At 42.8% G+C, this 18541-nt stretch overlaps 1 protein-coding gene across 1 annotated transcript in view; it reads right to left on the bottom strand.

The window, feature by feature from the left end:
- Positions 1-18541, bottom strand: part of COL6A3 (collagen type VI alpha 3 chain) — a 189811-nt gene that overhangs the window by 104663 nt on the left and 66607 nt on the right. Inside the window, exons 2-3 of the mRNA XM_075317522.1 lie at positions 17326-17451; positions 7188-7787 (exon numbers count right to left, since the gene is read on the bottom strand). Of these exons, the coding sequence (XP_075173637.1) occupies positions 7188-7787; positions 17326-17422 (697 nt within the window). The 5' untranslated portion in view covers positions 17423-17451. The remainder of the gene's footprint in view (positions 1-7187; positions 7788-17325; positions 17452-18541) is intronic.

Raw genomic sequence — 18541 nt, 5'->3', positions numbered from 1 at the left:
CACCATCTTGGTGGAGTCCTCAAAGTTTTGGAGGATGGTACATAGGTCTGACATCCATCTCCACTCCTCAGGTGTTATGTGTGGAGTTTGACCCATTTCCCGACGGCTTAGGTGATGCAGGTACTCAACAACTGCCCTCTTCTGCTCACATATCCTGACCAACATGTGCAGAGTTGAATTCCAACGCGTGGGGACATCACACACCAGTCTGTGAGCCGGAAGATGCAAACGGCGCTGAAAGCCGGCAAGGCCGGCTGAAGCAGTAGGTGACTTTCGAAAATGTGCAGACAGGCGGCGAACTTTTACCAGCAGATCAGACAGCTCTGGGTATGACTTTATAAACCGCTGAACCACGAGGTTGAGCACATGGGCCACGCATGGAACATGTGTCAGCTGGCCTCGCCTCAAAGCCGCCACCAGGTTCCGGCCATTGTCACAAACGACCTTTCCTGGCTTTAGGTTCAGAGGTGTGAGCCAGTGATCTGCCTGCTGTTTCAGAGCTGTCCACAGCTCTTCTGCATTGTGGGGTTTGTCACCTATGCAGATTAGCTTCAGCACAGCCTGTTGCCGCTTCGCCGAGGCAGTGCTGCAGTGCTTCCAGCTTGTGACTGGTGTGGAGGGCACAGTGGATGAGGATGCGCAGGAGGAGGAGGAGGCTGAAGAGCATGACATTCCGGAGCTGTAGAGTGTGGGTGAAACACTGACTGAGGTAGGGCCTGCAAACCTTGGTGTGGGAAGGACGTGTTCCGTCCCTCGCTCAGACTGGGTCCCAGCTTCCACAATATTAACCCAGTGTGCCGTCAACGAGATGTAGCGGCCTTGCCCACAAGCACTTGTCCACGTGTCTGTGGTTAGGTGGACTTTGGGTGAAACAGCGTTGTTCAGGGCACGTGTGATGTTTTGTGACACGTGGTTATGCAACGCGGGGACGGCACACCGGGAGAAATAGTGGCGGCTGGGGACCGAGTAACGTGGGACAGCTGCCGCCATCAGGTCACGGAATGCTTCTGTCTCCACCAGCCTAAAAGGCAACATTTCCAGCGCAAGCAGTCGCGAAATGTTAGCATTTAGAACTGTGGCATGTGGGGTGTTGGCAGTGTATTTGCGCCTGCGTTCAAAGGTTTGCTGAATGGATAACTGAACGCTGCGCTGGGACAAGGACGTGCTTGATGATGGTGTTCTTTCTGCGTAGGCAACTGCAGGTGCAGGAGTGGAGGAGGCTTGTTCGCAGGCAGCATGGACAGAGGATTGGCTCGCATGCACAACCAGCGAAGACGTAGCAGTGACATCAGCAAGCACTGCTCCTCGACTCTGTTGTACTTCCCACAAAGTCGGGTGCTTGGCTGACATGTGCCTGATCATGCTGGTGGTGGTCAGGCTGCTAGTTTTGGTACCCCTGCTGATGCTGGCACGGCAGGTGTTGCAAATGGCCTTTTTTGAATCATCTGGATCCAACTTAAAAAACTGCCAGACTCGTGAAGACCTAACATTTGTACAGGCACCTTGTGTCGTCGTGTTGTTACGGGGAACGGTTGCCTGACTTCTGCCTGGGACCACCACCCTGCTTCTTACTGCCTGTTGTGATGCTACGCCTCCCTCCCCCTGTGCACTGCTGTCCTCGCTCTGCATATCCTCCTGCCAGGTTGGGTCAGTTACTGGATCATCCACCACGTCGTCTTCCTCTTCCGCACCCTGCTCCTCCTCCTGACTTGCTGACAATTGTGTCTCATCATCGTCCACCACTTGTTGAGACACGTTGCCAACTTCGTGAGAACGTGGCTGCTCAAATATTTGGCTATCTGTACAGACGATCTCCTCATGACCCACTTCAATATGAGCTGGCGAGAGGCCAGAATGTGTGAATGGAAACGTGAACAGCTCTTCCGAGTGTCCAAGTGTGGGATCATTAATGTCCGAGGAGGACGTGTACTCAGCCTGGTGGTAGGAAGGAGGATCAGGTTCAGAAATGTGCGGTGCAGTATCACGGCTACTGACACTTGACCGTGTGGAAGACAGAGTGTTTGTGGTGGTGCCAATCTGACTGGAAGCATTATCCGCTATCCAACTAACAACCTGTTGACACTGGTCTTGGTTCAAGAGCGGTGTACTGCTGCGGTCCCCAAGAATTTGGGACAGGACGTGCGAGCGACTAGATGTGGCCCTTTGTTGTGGCGAAATTAGAGCTTGCCCACGACCTCGGCCTCTGCCTGCACCACCATCACGTCCACTTCCTTGTTCCTTGCCAATGCCCTTGCGCATTTTGCAATGCTGTGCACTGCTGACGTGTATATTCACTACTTGTGCGTTATATCAAAGTTTCTGGAAATTGCACACCAGTGCACCTGTACGCTGCCACCAACAGGCACACACGTGCGGTTTTAAAAACCAAGCACGGACGCAATAATAACCTAACACAGGTTTTAGGAGCAAAAATTAAGAACTCTGACACTATCAGCCACTGCTGACTGACGTGTATTATACACTACACTTGTGCGTTATATAATAGTTTGGTAAACGCACACCAGTGCACCTGTACGCTGCCACCAACAGGCACACACGTGCGGTTTTAAAAACCAAGCACGGACGCAATAATAACCTAACACAGGTTTTAGGAGCAAAAATTAAGAACTCTGACACTATCAGCCACTGCTGACTGACGTGTATTATACACTACACTTGTGCGTTATATAATAGTTTGGTAAACGCACACCAGTGCACCTGTACGCTGCCACCAACAGGCACACACGTGCGGTTTTAAAAACCAAGCACGGACGCAATAATAACCTAACACAGGTTTTAGGAGCAAAAATTAAGAACTCTGACACTATCAGCCACTGCTGACTGACGTGTATTATACACTACACTTGTGCGTTATATAATAGTTTGGTAAACGCACACCAGTGCACCTGTACGCTGCCACCAACAGGCACACACGTGCGGTTTTAAAAACCAAGCACGGACGCAATAATAACCTAACACAGGTTTTAGGAGCAAAAATTAAGAACTCTGACACTATCAGCCACTGCTGACTGACGTGTATTATACACTACACTTGTGCGTTATATAATAGTTTGGTAAACGCACACCAGTGCACCTGTACGCTGCCACCAACAGGCACACACGTGCGGTTTTAAAAACCAAGCACGGACGCAATAATAACCTAACACAGGTTTTAGGAGCAAAAATTAAGAACTCTGACACTATCAGCCACTGCTGACTGACGTGTATTATACACTACACTTGTGCGTTATATAATAGTTTGGTAAACGCACACCAGTGCACCTGTACGCTGCCACCAACAGGCACACACGTGCGGTTTTAAAAACCAAGCACGGACGCAATAATAACCTAACACAGGTTTTAGGAGCAAAAATTAAGAACTCTGACACTATCAGCCACTGCTGACTGACGTGTATTATACACTACACTTGTGCGTTATATAATAGTTTGGTAAACGCACACCAGTGCACCTGTACGCTGCCACCAACAGGCACACACGTGCGGTTTTAAAAACCAAGCACGGACGCAATAATAACCTAACACAGGTTTTAGGAGCAAAAATTAAGAACTCTGACACTATCAGCCACTGCTGACTGACGTGTATTATACACTACACTTGTGCGTTATATAATAGTTTGGTAAACGCACACCAGTGCACCTGTACGCTGCCACCAACAGGCACACACGTGCGGTTTTAAAAACCAAGCACGGACGCAATAATAACCTAACACAGGTTTTAGGAGCAAAAATTAAGAACTCTGACACTATCAGCCACTGCTGACTGACGTGTATTATACACTACACTTGTGCGTTATATAATAGTTTGGTAAACGCACACCAGTGCACCTGTACGCTGCCACCAACAGGCACACACGTGCGGTTTTAAAAACCAAGCACGGACGCAATAATAACCTAACACAGGTTTTAGGAGCAAAAATTAAGAACTCTGACACTATCAGCCACTGCTGACTGACGTGTATTATACACTACACTTGTGCGTTATATAATAGTTTGGTAAACGCACACCAGTGCACCTGTACGCTGCCACCAACAGGCACACACGTGCGGTTTTAAAAACCAAGCACGGACGCAATAATAACCTAACACAGGTTTTAGGAGCAAAAATTAAGAACTCTGACACTATCAGCCACTGCTGACTGACGTGTATTATACACTACACTTGTGCGTTATATAATAGTTTGGTAAACGCACACCAGTGCACCTGTACGCTGCCACCAACAGGCACACACGTGCGGTTTTAAAAACCAAGCACGGACGCAATAATAACCTAACACAGGTTTTAGGAGCAAAAATTAAGAACTCTGACACTATCAGCCACTGCTGACTGACGTGTATTATACACTACACTTGTGCGTTATATAATAGTTTGGTAAACGCACACCAGTGCACCTGTACGCTGCCACCAACAGGCACACACGTGCGGTTTTAAAAACCAAGCACGGACGCAATAATAACCTAACACAGGTTTTAGGAGCAAAAATTAAGAACTCTGACACTATCAGCCACTGCTGACTGACGTGTATTATACACTACACTTGTGCGTTATATAATAGTTTGGTAAACGCACACCAGTGCACCTGTACGCTGCCACCAACAGGCACACACGTGCGGTTTTAAAAACCAAGCACGGACGCAATAATAACCTAACACAGGTTTTAGGAGCAAAAATTAAGAACTCTGACACTATCAGCCACTGCTGACTGACGTGTATTATACACTACACTTGTGCGTTATATAATAGTTTGGTAAACGCACACCAGTGCACCTGTACGCTGCCACCAACAGGCACACACGTGCGGTTTTAAAAACCAAGCACGGACGCAATAATAACCTAACACAGGTTTTAGGAGCAAAAATTAAGAACTCTGACACTATCAGCCACTGCTGACTGACGTGTATTATACACTACACTTGTGCGTTATATAATAGTTTGGTAAACGCACACCAGTGCACCTGTACGCTGCCACCAACAGGCACACACGTGCGGTTTTAAAAACCAAGCACGGACGCAATAATAACCTACTAACAGGTTTTTTTGGGGAGCGACAATTACAGTACAGACAAGTCAGACACTATCTGGACTGTTTTACACTGTGTACACCAGCCCCAGATATGAAGGCTGGTATACGGTCACCACTACCCTGCCTGCCTGCCTGCCTGTATACTGCTACAATAGTCCTGACAAGGACTCTTTTGGTCACTAGCCTGTATTCAGACCTGGCTATACCCTGCCTGTATATAGCAACAATAGTCCTGAGAAGGACTCTGCTACTGTACTCCGACCTGGCTATACCCTGCCTGCCTGTATACAACTAGAATAGTCCTGAGAAGGACTTTTGGTCACACTGTTTGCAGCCCTGCAACTGAAAAAGCTATAAAGGGCCGCAAAGCTTTCCCTGAATCAGCGACACTCTCCCTACACTCACTGTCAGAATAGCTGTGAGCAGAGCACAGCGCGCCGGCCGATATAAAGGCTCGGTGACGCTGTGCAGGCCGGCCAATCACTGCAATTCCACAACTAACAGGGCTGTGGCATTGCAGTGGTCTGCCAGCCAATCCCTGCATGAGGGCTGGCTCTCAAAAGAGCGCCAACATGCAGAAATGAAGACCACGAGTAAAGCACGAGTATCGCGAGATTACTCGGTCCCCGCCGAGCAGCCCGAGTACAGTGATACTCGTGCGAGTACCGAGTAGTGACAAGCATGCTCGCTCATCACTAGTCATATCTGCTTGACTCTAATTTCAATGCTAACCTGTGATCCTCTACTGTAGGATCTATATTGTACGGTATTTTAAGAACAAGCCTATTTGTAAAAAGAGTCATCTCCATAATAAAAATACATTAGTACTATAGATGGTTTTTAGCCAAGATTCAAATTTATCAAATCGTGCAGATTTTACACAGAAATTGGATTTACACTGAAGTTATTCTCTCCTAATTGAATGTAGGATATAAAAAGTAAACAAAAATATCTCACCGCCATCTTCACAACCCACCGTCTGTTCCTCGATGTCTCTTTTTCCCCTTTCTCTGTCACATGCAATCTCTTTGGTAATCTTTATTCCAGTGTGTGGCTTCCAGGTCCACTAGACCCCGGAGGTCACTGCACATGCGCCGTATTGTCACTTGGGTGAGGAGCGTCTACCACTGAGGTCTGGACTGGATAGCAAGCTTCAGGGATGGTGGGACAGGTGAGCGGGAAATGAGCATTAGTTTTTTGTTTAACCATTTGTCTCACCATCTATGATTCAGCAAAATGGCACCACAGCTGGTCACCATGTTGCTAAATTTGCAAGGAGTGAATTGCAAATAATCAGTTTTCCGAGCAAATACGGATTTTTGTAATAATTTAAGAGAATCCAATTCCACTCGGTGACATTCTCTTATCTCTAATTAGCACAAAAGCACATGGGGCCATAATTCGTTGTGCACAGTATCACAAATAAGATCACCCTTATGATTCCTACCATTGTATCAGGGTGACAATTTTACCCTATACAGGGTGTAATGTTGTTTATTAGGCACCATGAGCTGATTTGAGAGGGGGAATTTTAGGGGTTTGTTTAATTTGCACAACCTATATTTTAATCAACGTATTGCAAGTTATGCCGATGCTTGTCCATATAGTAAAAATTGTAGACCAAGGGTTGTTTTCTGATCTCAATAATGGGCAAGTATAATTTCCCATTCTCACTTTCCATTATAGAGAAGGGACACTCTGTAGGCAAGTGAATGAATGGGTCTTTTTACATTATTTTAATGGAAAATGATTGGGCATCCATGACCACTGCTCCACTCACAATAGGGTATAAGACTCTTGAATTCACTAAGTCATCACATTTTTTTTTACTTACAAATTTATAGGATTTCCAATAGGTCTGCCAAAAAATATCCATTTTGGAAATCACATTTTATATTTGAATAGTCCACACCAATCTAACAACGATTTTGACCCCAATATAAATTTTCTCCTCCTTACTATCAATTCTTCTATGTTCTACAAATTTATATAAAATTTTACCTAATTTAAAATACTGTTCATTTGTAAAAGCTTTACACTGGTTTTTTTTATACATATATTTTATCTATAGGCCTCACATATTATTGCATTTCTTTTCTTATTCTAGGAAGAATGTACCAAAATTCAACCATATGTCCTACATACCTTCGGTTATAATAGTTGGGGGCTGTAAGACTATGGTTCTTTGAGCTACCCCAGCAATGTATGGAACAATTTGAGTTTCCAGTTGACCTATAGCCTGGTACTGGGATGCAGTAAATACAAAGCTGTCATCAGTTGCAATCTGTTGCAATTCGTTGTTGTCTGCCCTTGCCAAGCCAATGCCAAATGTGATGATACTGTTAAGTTTCAAAGCATTGGCAGCATCTCTCAACTCATCACTTGCTGGACCACCAGTGATCACCACCAGTGACTGTGGAACTCCTTCTTCCCTTCTGCTGCCACCAGCTGAACTAAACAACTGCTCCACCACATATTCAACAGCAGCCCCCAGATTTGCCTCTTCTCCGCCAGCAAACTGTAGGCTCTTCATGGCACTAATAAGTTCACGTTTGTTAGTATGCTCATCCAAAGTGAATTCTATTTTGACATCATCACTAAATTGTACAACTCCCACTTGCATCCGGCTCCTTCCAACATCCAACCGCCTCTCCACATAATTCACCAAGAAGTCGCGAATGCTGTTGAATCCCGCACGTCCAACATTGTTTGAGCCATCAATCAGGAAAACCAAATCAGCCGAGTCTGGTATTATTGATGGCACAGTGGCATTGTATGAGTTGTTAGATGACAAAGGTGGAAAATGCAAAAGAAAATCAAAACAAAAAAAAAATAGAAAGATGATAGAGGAGAAAGAAATGCAAAATGTGACAGTGTTAATTTAAGTGCAGTGGTAACATGCAGAAGTATCGTGTACACATGTTTCTCTGAAACTGTATTAAGAAACATGATGCAATGGAAGCAAGGGATATTCACCTTATGCATTATCACTTTTAGACTCCTCTCTTGGGTAACTTGAGAACACCATTGTATCATTTAATGTCATAATGTTCATATTCTAGATAATCACATATGGGTCATGTGCCAAAGCAGAAACTTGCTGAGATGCAGCATATATTCAGACTTTCTGCAATTGTTTACTGATTATAAGGCTATTATATTATAACAGTTTGTAAAGAATTTTTGTAGTCTATCAGAAGATAAGTGGTTAATTCCGCGCTGCCAAGTGAGGAGACCAGGATGGATAAATAAGGAGTTTATTAGTGTATGTGTTTCGAAGTGAAGATTTCTTCTTCAGGGCATAAAACTGGACCTGCTTCAACGACATCTACCTCTGTCAATGACAAAGGCAGATTAGTCTAGCGTTTTGAAGCAAAGGCCCTGTGTCAATGACAGAGGCAGATGTTGTTGAAGCAGGTCCAGTTTTATGTCTTGAAGAGGAAGCCTTCACTTCAAAATGCATATACTAATAAACTACTTATTCGTTCATCCTGGTCTCCTCCATTGGCAGGGTGGAATTAACCTCTTATCACCTGATATACTACTCTTCACCTTGCAGGCCCTCAGCAGCCTCTTCTATGCTTTTACTCCGTGGTTGTGGATTTTCAACACCGACCGGGTGACCACACTATATTCCTGTACACCCTATATCACTGTGGTAATACCCTATTGCGCAATCTCCTTTCCAATTATTATTGTAAAAAAATTTGGAATATGTAGATGGACACAGAGTAAACTATTATTGTATACAAAAATGTTTAAAGAAGTGGTTCACTACTCTGCAATAGCGGCCACCTCTCTATAAAACTGATAGGGAAGGCTTTTTCTAAATACCTTGTTCAGCCAATTCTGCCTGTGAGCAGCGCTATCATGGTCCGCTCATCTCCATGAAGTGATCCTGTGGGCTCCGTAACCTCTGGTTTCCGGTGATGTTAGGTCAACTTCCAGTTGACCTGACATCACCGAGGCCAGCCCGAGTCTTCCTTGGCTTGGCTGTGGGCAGAGTATCACCGCTTGTCACAGCCCAGCATATCGCGTGCTTGCAGCGCTCTGCAGTGAAGGAAAGAGCGCAACATGCTGCGCTGTGATGCTCAGCTGTGATGAGCGGTGAAATGCCGTCCACAGCCCAGTCACTCAGGGAGACTGAGGCCGCATCGGTGATGTCAGTTCATCTGGAAGTTGACATGACATCACCGGATCCCAGAGGTCACGGAGTCCGGGGTTCACTTCATGGGGATGAGCGGACTGCAATAGCACCTCTCAAATGCAGAATTGGCTAAACAAAGTATTTAGAAAAATCCTTCCCTATTAGTTTTGCAGGAATGTAGCCACTATTGCAGACTAGTGAACTACCATAAGGGGGCTTTACACGCAGCGATATCGCTAGCGATATCGCTAGAGAGCGTACCCGCCCCCGTCGTTTGTGCGTCATGAGCAATATTGTTAGGAGCCGTCACACGGACTTACCTGCTTAGCGACGTCGCAGTGGCCGGCGAACCGCCTCCTTTCTAAGGGGGAGGTCCGTGCGGCGTCACAGCGGCGTCACTAAGTGGCCGCCCAATAGAAGCGGAGGGGCAGAGATGAGCGGCCGTAACATCCCGCCCACCTCCATCCTTCCTCATTGCCGGTGGCCGCAGGTAAGCTGTAGTTTGTCGTTCCCGAGGTGTCACACGTAGCAATGTGTGTTGCCTCGGGAACGACGAACAACCTGCGTCCTCAACAGTCAACTATTTTTTTACAATGAAGGACGTGTCAACAATGGACGATTTAGTGAGTATTTTCCATCGTTAACGGCCGCTCATTGGTGTCACACGCAACGACGTCGCTAACGATGCCGGATGTGCATCACGGAATCCGTGACCCCGGCGATATATTGTTAGATAATTTGTTGCGTGTAACGGGGCCTTTAGGGGACAATACAGCTTCTTGCCATGCTAGCTATGGATCTTACTTGTATGCTCCGAAGTCTTTTATGCCAAATTGTCGGTTATGACTGAATTTACTGGCAAAGATATCCAACAATGGTAAAGTCTGCAGATCTGTTCATAATTTATGCTTGCAGGCAGAGATTTATCCGAGTCATCCTGCCTAAATCTCATAATAATGGATAAAATCCAAACTTGGAAAGTCGGATAGATTATGAGATAAGCTGTAGCAGTCTCTTCCATTAAGCAGCCCTGCGAGTTTTTCTCCTCTATATTCCACTTGCTACTGCACAAACTGCAATTGTGTTTTTACAAGTATTTCTAACTTTTGGGTATAAATTTAGAACTATTTAGAGGTATGCAGATGAAAATCATGGCTCCATAGACTTCTATGAGTCCTACAGTTTATTTTAAGGTGAAACCATACAGAACTAATACAGAGACCTTACTCTGACCAGTATGTCAAATATAAAAATATCTAATTTTACTGGGCTTTATCTCTCAAGAACTGGTGTAAAGAACTGGCATAAAAAACTATCTTAAAATCAGTAAAAGTTGAGATGCTTTGGGACAATGTCTTTGTAATTTTTTTGCATTAGTAAATGACCCATTGACTTGCGAAATATAGATGTTGTATAAATGTATATAATTTAATAAATAAATGTAAATAAATACCGTAAATGTATGTAAATAAATAAAAGTTAACAAAAAAATAATATAAAAATGGAAATAAAAGTATGTAAATAAATGTAAATAAATAATAAATAAATAAAATACATTTATGTGAATGTTTTAAATGTAGGTGGTAAATGGTGCTGTAGGCACAATCGGTAAAATACATTGAGAATGAGCTGGAACCAAAAATCAAGATGCATTCTGGTGAATTGTAAAATATCCCTCACAACCACTGCACAAAATAACATTTCATTACACGACCGCAACATTTAAAATCAGCGTTCTGCATTCTGTTTGGATAGGAGCTGCCAAACCATAATACGAGAGTTTGACAAAGCGTTGGCTATCTAAAATAACAGAGACCTCGTAAATTTACAGTAACTTATGTACTTTTTAATGTACGGTATTTCATTTTATGTAATATAAATATTGGAGGTTTTTCTTTTCCATGTAGATAACAATAAACACATGGAACAATGTAGTTACTCTACTTATTTGGTCTACTTTTACTGGACAGATCGCATGAACACCATCTATAGGAAAGGTTTCTCAACTTTTTGTATTGGTTAAAAAGTGTCTCAACCTTCCAGTCGGGTGACTGCTTCCTCCAATGCTTTCCTCCAATGCTTCCTCCAATGCTTTCCTCCAATGTCCTTTTCTAGAAAAAAATTTTGATCAATGCTGGCTGACACCTCGAGTTGTTAAATTGATAGCAATATTCTCTAAAGGCCCCATGACACGCAGCGATATCGTTAACGATATTGCTAGCGAGCGTACCCGCCCCCGTCGTTTGTGTGTCATGGGCAAATCATTGCCCGTGGTGCACAAAATCGTTTGGAGCCGTCACACGGACTTACCTGCTTAGCGACGTCGCTGTTGCCTACGAACCGCCTCCTTTCTAAGGGGGCGGTTCGTGCGGCGTCACTAAGCGGCCGCCCAATAGAAACGGAGGGGCGGAGATGAGCAGTTGTAACAGCCCGCCCACCTCCTTCCTTCCTCATTGCGGGTTGGCTGCAGGTAAGCTGCAGTTCGACGTTCGTTGGTGTCACACGTAGCGATGTGTGATGCCTCGGGAACGACGAACAACCTGCAAACTCAACAATCAACGATATTTTGAAAGAGAACGACGTGTCAACGATCAACGATAAGGTGAGTATTTTTGATCGTTAACGGCCGTTCGTCGGTGTCTCACACAACAACGTCACTAACGATGCCGGATGTGCGTCACGGAATCCGTGAACCCGGCGATATATCGTTAGATAAGTCGTTGCGTGTGACGGGGCCTTAACATTCCACATTCTTGGGGATCCGATAACAACTACCCGACTTTATAGACATTAGTATCATGCAGCTAGCATACTTGTCTTTTTATACGATCCCTATGATATTTCAATAGAGACTAATACTTTATTACACTATCTACTGTTAATTTATCTAATGATAGTTACTGCCATATTTAACAAATGAAAGGTGGGTGAGTTATAGCGAAACCCACCTAATTTACTCAATGAACATGGTATAGAAAATATAACATTTTTCTTTGTAGTATTTTGATTTTTCTTTCTATGATGTATACAGCAAACAAGAACCTCTCTTTTGCTGCATACATCATATTCTGAGAGTTTATATACCCTTTCTGAAATTTAAGGTTATTGTTGTTGCTATGTGTTACTGCTTTCATATTTCATTTTCAGGTTTTTTTTTTTATATTTTATGGTCTCTGTAAATTAGTCAACCAATGCTAGAGGTAGATCTGGAAAGCAATTATTCAAACAAGTAATGCAGAATCATGTTAAGGCATTTATGACAATACCAGTGATGACTGGACATGTTCCAAATCCCCAGTGACACCCCATTTTTCTTAATGCAGCCAATTTTTGGCAAGTTTGTATTTTTTAAATTAGCCATTGTCCAATGTACATATTACAAATAGAAGTTTGAGATGTTCCTCATCTTATGTAGGGATTGCTACTAGTATAGCATTGTATGTTTTCTTTCCTTGACTACACTCTTTACAGTCTGACTGATAAGACATTGTGAACCCTTATTTCACATTTAACACTAGAAGTCGCAGAGAGGGGTCATTTAACATTTCTACCATTGGAACCCTATGGAGCTCGAAATTCCTGGGACTTCTAGTGTTAAATGCAAGTTTTGGAATTTTTTTTAGAAGTCTCTTGCAACTTTATCTTGGCACTACTGCTGTTTTCATCCCATATTGTGTTTTGACAGTGAAAAAAATGTAATTAATTTATATATAAATGTGTGTGGTAAGTAATTGTGGAACAATAAGTGAAGATTAGTTGCCTCGGGGTGGTCTTTGGACTGAATATGTAGAGTCATCACTGTATAAAATATATCAACAACATTTAAACACTTTCGAGTGGCTGGATTTCACACTTGTCTTATACTAAGGCATTATGAAAAATAGCAAATAGAATTTTACCAGATCCCTACATTTTTATCTGGGTGCACGGAAAAAGGCGCTCCAGCCATGCGCTGATATATGTCCAAGTGAAAAGAGAAATGTCCAACTTTCCAGAATAAAAACTTCTTTGTTTAGTCATCAAATAGTGGTAAATTCCATCAGAGGGCAGTGTACAAACAAAACTCCAAATGATTTCTGATGCACGAGTTCATGGTTCATGGTGATCATTAAAGGGGTTGTCCACATCTTTAACATTGATGACCTATCCATAAGGATAGGTCATCAATGACTGCGACAGCCAGCAACATCACCAATCACCTGTTCCTGGTGCCACCACTGCTGCCATCTTGAACTACTCAGCACAGCATAGCCCCATCAACTGTATAGTGACCATGGCTCGGTACTGCATATCCACCAATAATCCTATCAATAGGAGGTGGAGGTTCAGTACTCCACTGCAACCACTATTCTGATAACGGAGCTGTGCGTGTCCGCAACTGAGTAGTTCCTGCAAGAACAGCTGATCGGTGGCGGTCCAAGGTGTCGCACCCCACTGATGAGACATTTATGACCTATCCTAAAGTGGGGTTTACACGCTGCGACATTGCTAGCATCAGCTAGCGATGACGAGCGCGATAGCACCCGCCCTCATCGTACGGCCAATATGTGATGATCGCTGCCGTAGCGAACATTATCGCTATGGCAGTGTCACACGCACATGCCTGCTCTGCGACGTCGCTCTGGCCGGCAAACTGCCTCCTTTCTAAGGGGGCGGGTCGTGCGGCGTCACAGCGACGTCACACGGCAGCCGTCCAATAGAAGCGGAGGGGCGGAGATGAGCGAGACGTAAACATCCCGCCCACCTCCTTCCATCCGCATTGGCGGTGGAGGCAGGTAAGGAGATGTTTGTCGCTCCTGCGGTGTCACACACAGCGATGTGTGGTGCCGCAGGAACGACAAACAACATCGCTAAAAAGCAGAAAACGATTTTTATTTCAGGACGACCTCTCCGCGGCAAACGATTTTGCCCTCTTTTGCAATCGTTTCAGATCGCTCTTAATGACGCCAGATGTGCGTCACAAACAACGTGACCCCGACGATAAATCATTAACGATATCGTAGCGTGTAAAGCCCGCTTAAGGCTAGATCATCAATGTTAAAGTCTTGGATAAACCCTTTAAGGACACATTCTGTATCGGAAATTGTATTGGTGTTTTGTTTTGACAATCCTTTTCGATGGATTTTATAGCTTTTTGAGCACTAAATTTATATATATATATATTTTTTTTTTTTTTTTTAATTTTTTGTAATCTGGAGTGTTGTATATTTCTCTTCTCACTTGGATTAGAAAAAATAATCCAATAGTACAAAATATTAAATATACATAATATACAACAAAGCATAGTAAATTGTACATGGTATGGTAGGAATTCCAGCCTTTCGATGGTAGACGTCAGTGTGCTCTAGGTGGTGAGCATGCTTCTGACATGTTCAGATAGCATGTCTTGTGTGAGTGAAAGGTATTGTTGACTCTCTGATACTTCACTTTGTTTTCTCATGAATTTTATCATTTCCATGGCAATTGAGTGTGAAGTTTACAGAGAGGTGTCGCATCATGGAAATATAAACTCATGAAGAGGTCAAACGAGTACATACTGCATCAGTCACAACCTTGAGACTTGTCTTCCAAGTTCGGGGCCTTCAAGATTGTATGTTCCAAGAATATTATTTAAAGTGGGTGGTAATTGGCTGAGAAATGTCTATGAAAACATGTAGCTGAGATGATGTCATTTACAGAATCCGTGTTACCCCCTGCATCTGAGATGATGTCATTTATAGAATCCTCTTTACCCCTGGAAAGATTCAGAAAACTATCTCTAAAGGGAAAGGTTTGTCACAAGAAAATATTCTATGATTAATATGGATGGTAGAAAGGTGTTCCTGGATTAAAGCACCACTTCAGCGTTTTTTTTGTTATTTCACAGCTAGAGTGGAGCTTTAAATCTAAGTCCCCCGACCCCTTATAGTCACCTTTAAGCGGATTCCTCTTCTATCACCACTGCTCTGGTCGGTGTTCAGTGATTTGTGACCTGCCAACAGCTCCAGTGTTTCATGGAGCGTGCCGGAGGCCACAACTCAATACAAGTCTATGAGAGCATTATTCTTGCTCTCATAGACTTGCATTGGGAGCTTGTGTTGTAACTTCTGAATTCTGACCAGTTAGAAGTTACAGTCACAAGATAGCGCCGTGGGACCAGAGGGATATTGGTAAAAGGTGAAGCAGCCAGAAGTTGAGTACATGACAGGCAGCAGGGGGCTTACGTTTAAAGCGCCACTTCAGTGCTCGGAAAAAAAAATGCTGGAGCGGTGCTTATATTTTTGTAAAGGAAAAGCATGAATTTTCGGTTAAAACATTTTTGCAAAAGGATTTACTTAAAAGCCTTTGATTGTTTGGCTTCCATAGCCTCTGTATGTCAGTGAGCTTGACTGACAGCAGGGTTTATATAACCCAAATCTCTCTCTTTTTTCTTCAACAGTTTTTAAACTGATTTATGAGTTGTAGCCAGATCACCACATTTCTTTTAGTTTTCGGCAATGTGAACTGTAGGGGTTTTAGGATGGGTTTACATTATCTAATGGTAGGTATTAGACGATCGCCTAACGGCTCTATGTTTACTGATTGGCAGACGTTTAATAACCTACTTGGACAGGCGAAACACACATCTCATGTGCACAGAGTGATTGGTAATATATCATTCAGTACACATAGAATACCATTGCTCTCGGTAGCACAAGTCCTGTTTACACAGGATGATATGCTGCCGAGTACAATTATTTTTTAGCAAGCACCAAATGAGTGAGAAAAAGGATTGGCAGCCTGTGTACAATAGGAAATTATCGGGACACATTCATTCCTAGGAACAAGTGTTCATATTAATTGTCTAGTGTGAATGCACTCCAACTGTGCAACAGTAGGGAATACAGAGGTTGCAACAGAACCTGGGCTCTGGGACATAATGGGGGGACAAAGGGTCTCTCTGACCCATCGGAGTAGACCAATACTCTAGATGATACATGATCATTTGGAGTGTAGTGTTATAGAATTTGCACTGGGGCCCAGCAGCTTTAAGTCACATAGGTTTTCCCATGAGCAAAGTTAATTTTATAATTTATTTGAAACAATGGATCTTAGAATAATAATAATTTCATAACTTCATTGGAAGGTTGAACTAGATGGACCTAGGTCTTTTTTCAACCTAAATAACTATGTAATAATTGGATGTTTTTAAAAAAAGTTCCTGTTCTGAGATAATCTTATATATGTGCCCCTGCTATGTACTGTGTAATGGCCATGTCTGACCGTACAGGGACATGGTCTAATCATATCACATCTCCTGGGCAGGGGAGGATGCAAAAGAGAGTATAAAGAAATGACAGCACAGGATCATAGCTAATTCTTTTTGTGAGGTAAAGCATTTTCCTACCTGTTTTTAAGCAATATTTTACCTCACAGAAAGAGAATAATTTGCAATCCTGTGCTGTAATGTCTGTATACTTTTTTACTTTCTCCCCGACCAAGAGATGTGGTATGATCAGACCCTGTCCTGTCCCTGTACAGTCAGACACGGACTTTACACAGTACATAGCAGGTACACATTTCTAAGATTATCTCAGCACAGGAACAATTTTTTTTAACCACATCCAATTGTGGAACTTATTATTATTCCGAGATCTATTTATTAAAATTAACTTTGTTCGTGGGTCAACCCCTTTAAATCTCTGCTCATGATGATAGCCTATGCCTAAAACAAAAACAATGTTTTCTGGGTAAGTGATCCTCATTGTTTACTTTGGAGGAGTGTAATTGGTCAATAACAATAGTAATGTATACAGTGAAAATGTAGTGGTTTATTATAGCTTCAAGTTTTTAATATAAAATTAAAATTTTAGAAAAATGTAGGTTCAGATAAAAACATGGATCTAAATAATGTGTTTTTTAATAATTTTAAAAAAATCCTTTGAAAAAAATAAATAGGTTACTTACCTGTAGATTGGGTTATGTTATAAAGTAGAGTAAAGGGTTTAAGTGAAAACCTCTTGGTTGGTAATGTGAAAGTATTGTGATGTGATTGTTTTATTATTGTTTACTTTCCTATTATATGTTTTTGTCATATGTTTTATTCATTACAAATTTTTTGTAGGTGGAAACTAATCTTTTTTCTCCACTTGACCATTCTGACTACTTTGCACCTACCTTCCGGCTGTTGTGCATCCAGCTTGTGGATCCCTGAGAGCACGAGGCACAAAACAGCCAACAGCGGCAGGACCCGATGCTCTTTCATCTTACCCATGTTTGATCAGTAAGCACCAGATTATCAAACTGTAAGAAAAACAACAAGAATATAGAAAATACATTAAAATAATTGATAAAACATGCTTTTATTATCTGTATAATTTCCCTATAGGTTGGAAACCCATGTCGACAGGAATCACATACAGCCAGTACTAATCTCTATACAATTTCATCAGGAGCCGCATACAGCCAGTACTAATCTCTATATAATTTCATCAGGAGCCGCATACAGCCAGTACTAGTCTCTATACAATTTCATCAGCAGCCGCATACAGCCAGTACTAATCTCTATATAATTTCATCAGGAGCCGCATACAGCCAGTACTAATCTCTATACAATTTCATCAGAAGCCGCATACAGCCAGTACTAATCTCTATACAATTTCATCAGGAGCCGCATACAGCCAGTACTAATCTCTATACAATTTCATCAGGAGCCGCATACAGCCAGTAATAATCGCTATACAATTTCATCAGGAGCCGCATACAGCCAGTACTAATCTGTATACAATTTCATCAGCAGCCGCATACAGCCAGTACTAATCTCTATACAATTTCATCAGGAGCCGCATACAGCCAGTAATAATCGCTATACAATTTCATCAGGAGCCGCATACAGCCAGTACTAATCGCTATACAATTTCATCAGGAGCCGCATACAGCCAGTAATAATCGCTATACAATTTCATCAGGAGCCGCATACAGCCAGTACTAATCTGTATACAATTTCATCAGCAGCCGCATACAGCCAGTACTAATCTCTATACAATTTCATCAGGAGCCGCATACAGCCAGTAATAATCGCTATACAATTTCATCAGGAGCCGCATACAGCCAGTACTAATCTCTATACAATTTCATCAGCAGCCGCATACAGCCAGTACTAATCTCTATACAATTTCATCAGGAGCCGCATACAGCCAGTAATAATCGCTATACAATTTCATCAGGAGCCGCATACAGCCAGTACTAATCGCTATACAATTTCATCAGAAGCTGCATACAGCCCATACTAATCTCTATACAATTTCATCAGGAGCCGCATACAGCCAGTAATAATCGCTATACAATTTCATCAGGAGCCGCATACAGCCAGTACTAATCGCTATACAATTTC

This window comes from Anomaloglossus baeobatrachus, chromosome 7 (genome assembly GCF_048569485.1).
Source record: "Anomaloglossus baeobatrachus isolate aAnoBae1 chromosome 7, aAnoBae1.hap1, whole genome shotgun sequence".
In the NCBI taxonomy this organism is placed as follows: domain Eukaryota; kingdom Metazoa; phylum Chordata; class Amphibia; order Anura; family Aromobatidae; genus Anomaloglossus; species Anomaloglossus baeobatrachus.
The sequence above is the reverse complement of the archived record's forward strand: the minus strand, read 5'-3'. Positions and strand labels throughout refer to the sequence as shown.